Source organism: Strigops habroptila, chromosome 6 (assembly GCF_004027225.2).
Source record: "Strigops habroptila isolate Jane chromosome 6, bStrHab1.2.pri, whole genome shotgun sequence".
NCBI lineage: Eukaryota > Metazoa > Chordata > Aves > Psittaciformes > Psittacidae > Strigops > Strigops habroptila.
Genome location: NC_044282.2, coordinates 5,756,396 through 5,769,600, shown reverse-complemented (window position 1 = coordinate 5,769,600; position 13,205 = coordinate 5,756,396). Strand labels below are relative to the sequence as shown.

The window sequence follows — 13,205 nt, the reverse complement described above, 5'->3', positions numbered from 1 at the left end:
AGAAACGTGGACATCCCAAGCTGTCCTAGAGGAGAGTTGACATAGGGAGAGCAGTAGCATGGGAGAATGGAATGGGGGACAGAGAGACAATGTCAGAGTAAATGGGAAACATTTGCTAAGTCAAAATTTTATTATTTTAAAAATATTTGCAGTATGAGGTGAATCCTGAATATTTCAGTAAGGGATATACAGTTAAAGTCACATGTTAAGTTGAGAATCAGTTATCATAAATATCATCCTGTTACCTTTTTGCAAATTAGAGCTTCCAGAAGTTTTCTCAGTTTTTTTCCATTACATAATCATACAATCCTTGAATGTCTCATCACTTTGTGCTTTCTGCTTTTATATATGGTTAGGGGATTGCTCTTTGGGTATTTGTCTATTCGTGGTTTTTAAGTATATTATTAAGCTGCTATGATCCAAGAGTTAGCTCTGCAATCTCTTCATGTTCTTGATGAGAGAATTATGTCCTGTTGACTTGAATTATGCTATGAGGTTTTGATGGCGTATCAGCGCTGGTTGAAGTCCTGACTCATCCCTAACAAAGGTACCTGCCAGTAAAACTCACTGTGTTGTTACATGTTTAGTGTGCAAAAAGCATCTTTTGCTGAAAGGTTTTTCCTGTCTACAGCAGAGGCATTGTCCTTGTGCTGTTAGGAGGCAGAACTCCTGATGCTAGTACAAGCTTTATCTCCAGGAAGAGATGTGTGTAGGTTAGCGCCAGTGACAAAACTTTTTGTAACATGAACTGTGGTGGATTGTCATGACACAGCGTGCTGCATTGCTGTCTTTTAGATTATTCTCATGCTTTTCCTTTTGTCTTTTTCTAACTATGTTCTTTTTTCTTTGGTTTATTTTTTGCAGTTTTTCTACCTTCCCTTTTGAGAAGGTTTGTTTCATTCAATCAATAGGATAACTCTTTAAATAGTCAAGTTAGTACTTAAAACATTACCATTGAATCAGAATCATTGACTGGTTAGGATTGAAAGGGACCTTAAAGATCATCTAGTTTCAACCCCCCTGTTACTTGCAGGGATACCTTCCATTAGACCAGGTTGCTCAAGGCCTTGTCCAGCCTGGCCTTGAATGCTTACATCCTGCAGTTAGCATATGGTAACCTACTGCATTCATTTTCTTAGTCCACTGCAAGTATGAAGAAAACTAGACTTGCCTAAAAGGCTTCCTGGCTGCTTAGCTGAAATCCATTTTATTTCATATTCCAGTACACTGTCTTATCTAATTTATTAATGCACCTGATCTGTAAGGCAATAAATTCTGATTCCTTACTGTGTGCTATCTCAGTTACTTGGAATAAGGTGAACATGCCCATTCTTAGCCCAAGGCTGAAACTTAAAAAAAAGAGTGTGTCAGAAAAGATAATTTAAAATGCTAAGTAGTTCTGAAATAATTTTGAGAGCTTGTTCCTTAGGAAACAGATGAAAGCCTCGGTGATTATGTAGTGGGGTTAAAGCATTTACTTTTTCGAAAAGTTGATGTTAATAAGGACTTGGTATCTATCTCCAGTTGATCTAGAGTTTTATGCTGCGCAGTTGAAACTGAGACTGATATGCAGGTTGGTAGCATTATGCATATCACCTGCATATTTATTACTGTGAATTTTATGCTCTCTGATGTTTAACGCATGCAGTAATTTTCAAGTTCAAGCAGTAATGCAAAGTGGTCAGTTGTAAACAGGCCATTAATGTTTTGGGTAAGCTGTCCATGAATAAAGATTTTTAGTAGAAACATGACATCTTATGTGTAAGTTGAGGTGAACTGACTGTGTCATGGTGGTAGCTGCGTTGTAAGAGAACAATGCAAAAATGTGGGAAACCTCAGCTCAGCAGGATGTCGCATCTATTCATTCAGTGACTGTTGAACTCACTCTTGTCTGATTTTGATGCACATCTCAAATCTCATTTTATCTTTTATGTAAGGTCATTTGGCCACAGTGAAATCTCTTATAAGCTACTCTTGAGTCAACTTCAGACTGTTGAATGAAGCAGCTTTCTCCTAAAAAAGAATGCTTTGATGAAGTTGTAAACTGTGAAAAAGAACATTTGTATCGCTCGTTTCCAGACTAGTTAAAAATATTTTCATAAAGTCAACTGAAGTGATCACTTGACAAAAATCCAACTGGAAAAAAGGAAATCCTCCAGATGTTGTCAGGACCTTTTTGCTGGAGGTTTCTTGCTAAGCACATATCACCACCAGCAGATGCAGTCATTTCAACATACGCTGTTCTAAATAAAGCCTAATTCATTAGTTAAACCAATGTATTAATTTCACCCGTCAAGGAAGACAGTTTGAGCAGATCTGAGTGAATTTTCCTGCAACTGCCATACAACCTCATCCCTTGGCAGTGCTTGGCAATAACCTGCACCTGAATGATAATGCAGACCTGGGGTTGATGACATTTCCAGCCAGTACAGCTAAACCAGGCAACCTGTCTGTGGCTTCACACAGGTTGCAGAATATTCCAAGCAGTCATAAAGACTACAAATCGATATTAAAAAAATGCTTTAATATTAACATTCTTTTATCAGAGTACCACCTTACTCTTCTTCTTCAGGTTATGAGAGAATCCTGGCTAATATTCCCTTTTGATGTTAGGTGTACCTGAGGCTGAGTAATCCAGTTGGACTCTGTGCTTCAGAAACTTTGCATACTACTAGAAAATAGGAGCATCTCCAGATGTGTGGAGAAGACTAAGGTCCATGCCCATCCATCAGTAGCCCAGTTTTATCTTACTACCCTTGAAATTTAGTGAAAAAAGATCTGCGTGTAACCCTACCTAGAGATAGATTTTGAGAGTAATGGAAGAGCAGTTGCAAAATAACCACAAACGTGGTATGCTACCTCAACGCTTTGGTTCTGGAAAGGGATGATTAGATAAAACCTCTGTTGACTGGAAAAACCCAGACCTGGGATCCTGAGAATTCTTTGGATGGTATCATTATTTGATAGAAACAAAAGCTTATTTTAATGCTCAGTTTTTACTCAGCCTATGTGGGACTCTGGAAACAGTGGCTCCAATTCGTCAGAAAACTGTTACGGTCATCTGTGTTGCCAGACACTCTAATGCCATTTCAGTAGGATGCAGAGTGTATTGCACGCTAATTGCTCTGCGATCTTGATCCTTCAGCAGTTTGAGGTGGCTGATGACTCTCCTGTGCAGGGGGAGTCAGGTGGTATTAGTGTGGATATTTGTTTACTGAAGCCTACTGAAGCAGCTCAGATGATACTTGGGATCATCGTATTGGACTGGTTTCAAAGCTGTGGAGCAGTGCTGGAGGGTGTACAGCCCTGTCAGATGTATAGCAGAGGTTTCAAATTGAGTACCTGCTGCTGCTTCTGCTGCTTGCTGTTGTCCCTGTGCCTCTGGCAGACCTTGGTACCCCCAAGTCAAGGACATCTGATCATTTTGGAAACTGCCTTCTGAACTTCTGCTGTTTTGCAAATAGTGTGCTAAGGCAAAATATAAGCAGAAATGCAGGTTTAAGTTGACAGAAGAGCTAAAAATCGTAATTCAGTATTAATTAACCTGAGCCTTGAGACGAGTCTTTAAAACTTACCATCCCGTATAAATCAAATACTTCTGTTATGTAGGAATAACAAGATTAATCTTATATTCTTTGTAGTAGACTAGTTAAACTGAACTGAGGGCTGGAGGCATTGAGATTCAGAAGGATTTATTGATTGATCCAGAGCCATGTAACTCATACACAGGCTCGTTCATGCTGTGCTTTGTTGAAACAAAGCCAACAGTGGAAACCATGAGGGTTCTTTTTGTTGCACCAAGTAATAGTAACATCAAAGGAACATCAAGGAGTTTTTAAAAAAATCATACAACAACTCAGAATGATTAATTAGAAAGAAAACCTCATCAGAATTTAGTGTTCTAAGGCCATATTGTTGACTGAAATTGTCAATTTCTGTTTTTCCAGAAGATACTAAAGGAAAAGACAGTGTGTAAGCAGGCAAGTTCTACTAATGAAGGACTGAATTTTGATGCTTTTTCTTTTTTTTTGCCTTTTTTTTGATTTAAAACATGTTAGTGGTGTTAGTAAACGGAAGACCTGCTGGAGATGAAATTGTATTGTCAGATTTCATTGTGGTGTATGGCTTGTTTAATACTACACAACTGAAGTTAAATAGCACAGTGGTAGTGTTTAGTGTTTCCTTGAGACAGCCCTCTAACTGCTTAAAAACACTAAGCCTCAAAATACCCCTGTGAGCATAGGAAGTCAAAAGAAGATTACATGTTTTGCCTTATAGCGATGGCAGAACTGAGATTAACCAATATATTCCTGAGTTTCTGATAACTGTATTTCATCACAGTGGTACAAGTTTGACACAGCAAGAACTTAAATCCCACTGGCTTTGGCTCCTTAAAACCTTTTTCTGAATAGAAGCCTGTATCTTTCATCTTATAGTTCATTTGAAAGGCAAAAACACATCATTGTGATAGATGCAGCAGTATAAAGAATTGAAAATATAAAACAATTTCCCTTCTTTCCTGCTGTTCCTGTTTTCTTCCCCATATTTCAGTTAATGGGCTTTTTTTGTTCTTTTAAGGCATCTGGCAGAGTCTAGCCCTATGACAGACAAAACTAGTAGGCTGAAAAATAAATGCAAGTAGAGGCATATAAATAAATCTAAAATAAAATGCTTAAGAGAAATTAGAAGTAAAAGGTAATGCTCAGAGTTATTGGGGTTTTTTTTAATTAGTTGTATATTCTGTTCTATGTCTGTAAAACAATTTCATTAGCAAAAAAGTAGCCTATGTCAAGTGCAGTGCTTTGGTGTCCAGCTACCCATTTGGCTGTATCTTATTTGGCTGTGTAACTCCTCATATGAAGGTTTTTATAGCAAAAAACTTCAGTGCCTGTATCTCAGAGGAGGTGCTGGGGACTACTACCTGTAGTAGCCTTAAGGAATTTTCTCCTTTTATGCTAGTGGTGAGAGAAATGTAAATTTCCACCAACATTTGTATGGTGGTGAGACCAAAATTAGACCACCAGTATTGGTTCGACCTTGTGATAGGAGTTGATTCATACTCACTCCGAATCCAAAGCTTCATCAGCAAAGGAAACAGAATATGCAGCATATTTTTTTAGGCCTTCTTTTTTTTGTTTTTAATGCTGTGCTTTGTAAAACATAATAAAAGCTGTTGGGTTTCTATTTATTTTTTTTAAATTGGAGGTGGCAGGGTGTATGGCTGGCAAGGTAGACTTGTTTGTATTAGACAGTTCTGTTTGGAAATCATGCATGTAACAATCAGTGAAACAAAACATGGCACTGGTTTGTGGAAAGACGGGTAGCTACATTCTTAAGTAATATCAATATCTTAGGACAGTCAATATCTTAGGACATGCTTTTGTTGTTTGGTTTTTATTTTTGTTCTTATTTTACCATTGTAATAATACAGGTAAGTGGGAAAGCATGATGTTAGATTATAGTTCATGTCATACCTCATGAGCCACAAACAGAGCATCATGTTTAGTACAGCCTTTCCTGTATCTGAAACAGAAATCTGAAAACTTGAGCATGCTGTTATTCATTGTTGTGGCACATATACCCCTTTCAGAGTTTAGGCTTTTATCTTTGAAATGAGAGTAAATAGCCTAACTGATCAGTTGAACACTCCATTCTTCTGAAGATCCTAGTTTAGCCCATGTGTTTTGTGTTGCTGTTCTCTTTCCTACCTTTTGTACAAACGCAGGTTTTCTGACTTTAAGAGGTACAACACATTTACGAGTCATTACATCAATGCACAGTGTCAAATTTTCCCTAGCTGGAGTGCAGTGAAATAGGGAGTGCTGAATGATAGGAAAGACTGTGAAAATAACACAGTCTTTTAGTGGAATATCACAAAATGGCATTTGCAAAGATGGGGCATTCACTGCAGTAAGAGGATGTGCACCATTCTTCGTGCTGTGCCCTTGCAGTGCAGCTTCTTTGTGAACATACAGAATAGAAATACCCTCCTTCACAGCAAAAATAACCACGGGAATATAACTTTATTTGGAGAGAGGTGGGTATAGTCAAAGGCAACCTGTATTTTATGTATATAGTGCTATTAAAGGTATGACAAAGCAGGCTAAACATTCATCACTTTTCCAGATTGTATGCTGTAATACAAGTTGATACAATTTGAGTTATATAAGTTGCTGTTGAAAGGAAAGGTGAAAAACTTTCAGGTTGAGGTTTATTAACATTTTAAAGTATGACTGTTTACTGCTTTTTTTCCCCCTAATCATCTTCATATTAATTGATTGCAACTGCTTCTAGAAAACTGGTCTCTGATGTTACTTCCTTTGAACTGAGTGAACTGACACTCAGTAAAGTATCTGACAATAAGGAGGCATTTCTCTTCTTCAACTTTTAGTGCAGTCAGCTGCCCGTATTCAGAGATGAACTTGAACAAAGAAAGCCTCTTACCTGATCGGTTGAGTGGGGAGATGCCTGCAGCCAGTCCTGTCCCCAGAAACAGAAAAGTGGAAGCAAGTGAAAGATCCACCTCTCCTGTAATCAAGTAATTACCATTGAAGAGATGTCTGTGACTAACAACAGTACTTTATTTCAGAGTTCTGTAACGTAATTTGTGGTTGTGTAACAGCTGAATGGTTTCAGAAAGGCCTGCTTATTTATCTACATATGGTTTCATCAGTGCTTATCAAAAAGGTCACCAAGCTGTCAAAGACTGGCACTGATTTTGCTCTGTATGATTTAACAACTATTCAGTTCATCCTCAGTGTAACTATCTAGACTACTAAGTGGTTGATTGGAATTTAAAATGGAGTGTTTGCCAGTTGGTTTCACTTAAGGAAATGATTTATTTGAATTTCTCTCGCTTGCTGGGGTGGACTTATTGACGTGACTGTAAATTAATGTTGCACTTTGAAGAATAGCCACTATAAATTCTGCCATTATTGTGGGAGTGGGGAATCGAATTACTGGGAGTGAGTTTTGCAAGAACAATGCTAAATTCTGTAGCTGAAGCTTTTAGGAGGAGCACTGGGAAAAAACAAAGGCATGTGATACCAAGATGATGATTTTCAGATTATCATTTTGTATCAGATATGATGGACACTGACTCCTGTGCTTATTTTGGGCTGTGGGGATACATAGTGAATTTAAGAAGGAAAGGAAAAGAAATGAGTCTCTCCATTCTTTTCAAGGGCTACATTAATGTAAATGTGAAAATGTGAATGTTTGTAGTGAAGATTTCCAGTTCCCGCTGTAATGACCACATATTTTCAATAGATGGTAATTTAAATTACATTCTTGGAGACAGGGTCAGCTTCATTCTTTAAAAACCAAAATACTCATCTGTCACAGTGCTGCCTGGTTTGATTGTTCATACAAATGTGTAGAGTTGTAGAAATCTGCAGTGACTTAATTGCCCTCTGACAGGTAGCCCAGGTACCATCCCAGTGAAGCCAGTAACAGTGAGCAGTGTTCTCCGTGGCAGGGACTGTGTCAAGTGCTATTTTTCCTGTTGCCCCAATTAAGACTACATAACATTTTTAAAGGGTTGTGGCTGCACATGGGTATATCATGGAAGGGAGAGAATGGATAGATGAAAATGGTACTTCGGAGTTGTCTTGTGTTACAAATGTTTGAGTGAATAGCTTATTATCAAAAATAACATTAGGCAAATTCTGTGCCTGTTGGATTGCCTACATGTATTACCTTTGATTTCATGGAGAAAAGAGTTCTGTATTGTGATTTCTGAAAATCACAGCTATACAATTTTGTTGGTGGCAGATAAAAAACTTCTGTGTATTTCTTAAAACAAATGAACAAAACTCTTTTATGTCAATTACATGAATGATTCTTTACCCATAGAGAAAATAAGGTGAACAACAACTAAACTGCTGTGAGTTTTAAACATTTTGTTAATTTGTTTTAAACAGTGACAGAAAATGCCCCAGCCCTGGTCACATAGGAATGAAATCTTCAGCTCACAATCGATCATCTGGAAAAACTGTACCAGAAACAACTAAGCAGGAAGATGCAGAAAGTAAATCTCCTTGCAAGAAGCCCCTGCTATGTGATGTGAAAGAAAAGAAGGCACCTGGGTAACTGTTGGTTCCTTTCAAAGTATGGGTTGTTTTGAGTCAGTCAGTTTAAAATGCAGCTTACCAGGCAATGCAGTACAGTGATTTGTTTGTGGTACTCTTGGAAGCAGTGGGGAAGGAGATGGAAGTTCTTCAGCTGTCTTTATATTAGAAATAAGGGGGAAGGGAACGTCACAATGTATTTAAGAAATAAGAAATGCGTATCAGAGGGGACAGAAAAAATAGTGCAAGACAGAGAAAGTATTGGAAATTGAGATCCTTCTTCCTTACCTCTGCACAAATGTTATTGTATATGTACAAATATGTACATACATTTAAAAATGAAAAGTAATTCTGTAACTCTCAGGGTTTGGAGTATCTTTTTGACAGGAAATGGCATGAGATAGTTTCCAAGCTTCCACTGGAAAATTATGGTATAAGAAAGCTATCTTTGAAACTAGAAGGATGCAATTCAGTGTTTTCATGGGGATATGTGAGGCATTAGGATTCTCTATGTTTTTAATTAGTTACAGTATCAGCGCATTATTTTATTGGCTATTTTTATACAGAAATAGAAGACACACTGGATCAAGAAGTGTCATTTTTTATATATTTATGTCAGCTACATTATCATGTATTCATAATATATGAACTGTAATTTTTAGCAAGAGTAGTGTCTTGAGAAACTTTAGGGAGTTCGTATTGTACAGTAAATACCTCACAGTAAAGCTGATGATTGAAACTTAACTGTTTTATTAAGAATCAATTAAATCCTCTGAAACACCTCTGCAAGCTTTTTTTTTCAAACCTTTTTTTCAAATGGAGTTAACCAGATCCGGCAGTGGGGTTTGATTTCCCTTCCTTTTTCCACTGGATTTTTTGTTCTTTTCTGAATTATTATTGTTTCCTTTATTCCAAAAAACTATGCTAATAAAAAAAAAAATTAATGTATAGCTTTTTACATCTTTTAGTATCAGTTTTTCTTTAGAACATTCTTGCACATTATTTCAATCAGATGATATTGTTCATGTTCTATTGAAAAATATCTAGAAGGAACATAAAGCAGTGTTGATATAATTTCCATAAGTCAAATAAACAGCATTCACTAGTCATCCTCAAATGAATTTAAACAACAGAAAAAGACAGTTTCATGTGTAGTTTTGAAATAACCTGTATTAAACAGCAGTTGTCGTTCGTCAGTTTAACCAGTTGTAAGTTAACAGTTGTAGTAAATTCACCTTTTTTTAGAAATAAACGTTGACTTCACAGACTCTCTCTTAAAATTAATTGAAAACAATTCTTTTTTTCTTTCATTTTTTGGAGGGCGTTAACTTCATGAAGACCTAAAATAAGCACTCTCTGTGCTATCTGTTCACTGTATTGAGTCATTTATGTTAAAAGAATAACAGCCTTGTGCCAACTCCGAACTCCCCAGAAGCTTTGCAGTCTATACGCTGACGACTATGCATTTTATCATCTAGCTTTCCACATTCCTTATGTATCCAGCATAGTCAGAGAGGACTTTCAGTTGAATAAACTTCCTTTGAAAAAGGCATGAAAAATAGTGTTCACAACATTAGGTATATGTGAACGGCTAAAGTTCACATATAGAAATATTGAGCATCTAGTTATTGCAATACCCAGTGGATCTTTTTAAATGCGTATTCAAAGTACACATGCATAATTGAAGACGTAGATACGTATACTTGTGTGGTCTTCAGCTGCTGAGCTTGTAGTGTGGATTTAATTATGTTTGACTTCATTACAGTTGTGTATACCTTCATAGTTCAGGTAATCTTTTATTTCATACAAGTCCTTGTTTGATGAACAAACTTCATATGAACCCAACCATGAGATTTACTTTTTTGTGTTAAATCTAAGTGGTACTCAGCTAATCTCCCATTCCAGTTTACTCCTTGTCTGTCTGTCTGTTTTGGTTTTTTTTTTTTTTTTTTTTTAATTTTTAACAAGTCAGAGGTATCTGTACATGCAAACAGTTATACTAGAAAATTTTGGTTTGCAAAAATACATGTGTAAAAACTGCAGTCTGTCCCTCTGGCATGTTCCTGAGATTAAAATACAAAGTAAAAATCACGTGCCTGCAGCATGTTCAATTTTAATTTGCAAGTATCATTATGCTATCTTCAGAGTAGCAAAAGAATTTCCACTGTGGAAATGCTTACAATGAAGGAAGGTGAACACTCAGGCTTGAGAATCGAATGGTACTACCTCTTAAAAGAAAATTCCATTTATCTTCCAGCCCCTTCCCCAAAACCTTCAGGTCATGACACTGTCTTGTATTTAGTGAGATAAAATTTCTGGTTGTGGCTGTGAAAATTGTCCTTAAGAAAATTGGAAGATACGCACTTCCTCATGGGTTTTGGTGATCTCTCTTCTTTATGTTGAATTACAGTAATCGTTTAGTTTGGCTTTGGAATTAATTGCACTACTTTGTATCATCTTACTTTAAAAGTTTTCTGTGTCTGTGGAGTTTAGGGAAATAATTTCAGGTGATACTTCTGAGGAAGTTACGGTGGAGAAGTCCTTTGTGGCACAAGAAGGCATGCCCGCTGTATGCATTCCACTGGCATTGCTTGTCACACCTTTATTATTTGTATACTACCAGCCACTACAAAGGCTGTATTTTTCCATTTGTTGTGTTCATTTTGCATCATTAACAGTGTGTTAAATAGATCTTTGTTGATGTTGGTGAACTTGCTGATTTATTCCCAAATGCTTACTTATATTTAATAGTATAAATAGTATTTAATAGTATAGATGTAAACAATTGAATTAAAAAGGCCTGTTTCTTTTGTGGATTTGTGTTTTGAGGGTTGCTAATCTTGGTGTCTAACAAGTTGTTAGCTCTAGTTTGACTTTTTATCTATGTTTGGGACAGGTGTGAAGGGGTTTTTGTTGAGTGCTTCTCTGGTAGGTAGTAAAGCATGAGTTCATGTAGTGGGCTTTCTTTCAATGTAGACTTTAAGGTCATTCTGTCTGGTGCCTGTTTTTAGAAAATGTTCATTATGCACTTAGTATCTCTGAGAGCTCTGCATCTGTGATGGTTTAGTAAGAATTGGCCAAAGTGTTACCAAGTTCTTCAAAGCAGAAGGAAATAAATAGACACATAATGTCAGCAAGTTCAGGTAAACTTCATTTCTGTAAGAAACAAGGCTGGAAATAACTTCCGAAGGCAGAGTTTGAAAAGGAACTTCCCAGGAACTGACTTTAAGATGCAAATACACCCACCCCCCTTTGAGAAGTTCTCTTATTTCCAGTTCTTTTGCCTTATTTTTCTCAGTAGGGGGAAGGCATTCCCTCTTTGCAAATGTTTGGGCTGGCAAAGCTGAGGAAGCAGCCACAGGCAGCAGGGATAAGAGCAACTGTTTTAGCTGGGTAATAAATAATGCAAAACCAGTAACGAATACAGATGCTTTCAGCGGTATCATTAGCAGTTACACAACAGCGTCAGTATAATACAGGAGTTGGGGTAAGGTGGAGATGAAGGTTGGGCAGAGAAAAAGAGTAAATGTTGTTTCAGACAGCTCCTGAAAATGGCCTGGATAGCCGGTAAGGCTTTGTAGGTGATAGAGCTATATATGTGTTCTTCACTCTTCCCATCTTATGCTATGGACACATCCACTGCCTTCATTTGTATATTTTCCAGTTTCAATTATGAAGTTAAGTGTGTTGCTGCGATTTACATAATCTTAGTCTATACTACTCTCAAGCCTTCACTGCAAAATTCATGTCAATAGTCATGCCATTTGTCAGAAATTAGATCCTCTCTTTTTTTTACTTTATGATGGTATAACATTTTTGTGGGGGAATCCTGGTGTGTAAATAGGTTTATTAGCAAGAGGTGTCATCGTGCTTAGTGATTTTTATGATGTATTAATAAAAAAACATTTTATTTTCCTCAGTGGAGTACTACAAACGAAGGACCCCATAAAGTACAAAGAGTGTGAAGAGGAGGAGACAGAAAATAAGCTGCTTATTTCAAATGAAATTAGAGGTAAATTGGCAGTATTTCATTTGTTTCATATTAAAACTTTCAGAACTAAAGAAGTGTGATATTTCTTGAAATTCTTTATCAAACTGCATTGCAAATTATTTTCCACATTCACTGTTTGTGTCCAGAAATTTCTTGACAGCAACACTTTTAATGCTGTGTTTCTTTATCTTGTAATCATTAAAGGCTTTGCCAAGAACTTTATCACAGTTGTAAAGATAAGTGCAAAACGAATACTGGTATAGAAAGTTTAATTTCAAGAATAGGTTTCCACTGGCTTAAAAATAGGTAATTAAACTAGTGTGAGTTGTAAAGGTGTAATGTTCACTTACTGCTTCAAACGTGGACTGAAAGAAAGTTAAAGCATTTATACATTACAGGCATAATGCAAAGTTAAGGTGACTTACTGAACCCAGCATCAGCCTGTTGTGCAGTCTGATACTTTCTAGCAGCCCATATGCAGAATGGGCCCTTTCTTTTTAATGAGTGTTACAGAGGGATGGCTAAAATTTTTATTTCACTGAAAAACTGGAGGCGATCTAGTGGAGGGCCACCAAGATGATTAGGTCATTGAAGGACTTGACGTATGAAGAAAGGCTGAAGGAGTTTGGGAAGGGAAGGCTTGGATGAATATAGTCACAGTCCTCCAGTAACTAAAAAGTAGTTACAGAGAAAATGGAGGTACCCTCTCCTCTAGGAGTCACAGTGGTGGGAGAAAAGGAAGTGGGCACGAGTTGCATCAGGGAAAATTCTGTCTGAATCTAAGGAAGAAACTTCTCAACATGAGAACAATTGGAATAGGCTGCTTGGAAAAGAGAGAGTCTCTCTTGCTGGAAATACTTAGGACTTGACTCGTCAGGGCCCTGGGTAACTTAGTCTAATGCCCTGCTCTTAACAGAAGGTTGCATTGTATGGTCTCCAAAGGTTCCTTCCAACATGGACTTTTCTTTGGTTCAGTGATTCTGCATGGTTGTGTGTACTGCTGTGCTAAAACTCTTGGCTCTTCACTGATCCAGTTGGACAGATTGAGGTAGCTGTTCATACTCATTTCTATCCTCATTGTTTAGAAAGAATACAGCACAAATCCAGAACATGGCAGTCTTATGTGTCTTAACAGTTATCACAGT

The 13,205-nt window shown here is 37.1% G+C and overlaps 1 protein-coding gene across 7 annotated transcripts in view; it reads left to right on the top strand.

Moving 5' to 3' along the window:
- L3MBTL3 (L3MBTL histone methyl-lysine binding protein 3) overlaps positions 1-13,205 on the top strand; it is a 79,776-nt gene that overhangs the window by 56,920 nt on the left and 9,651 nt on the right. For all 7 annotated transcript variants that reach the window (XM_030490240.1, XM_030490239.1, XM_030490242.1 and 4 more), the window contains exons 17-19: positions 6,392-6,538; positions 7,923-8,087; positions 11,990-12,081. In XM_030490240.1, the coding sequence (XP_030346100.1) occupies positions 6,392-6,538; positions 7,923-8,087; positions 11,990-12,081 (404 nt within the window). The remainder of the gene's footprint in view (positions 1-6,391; positions 6,539-7,922; positions 8,088-11,989; positions 12,082-13,205) is intronic.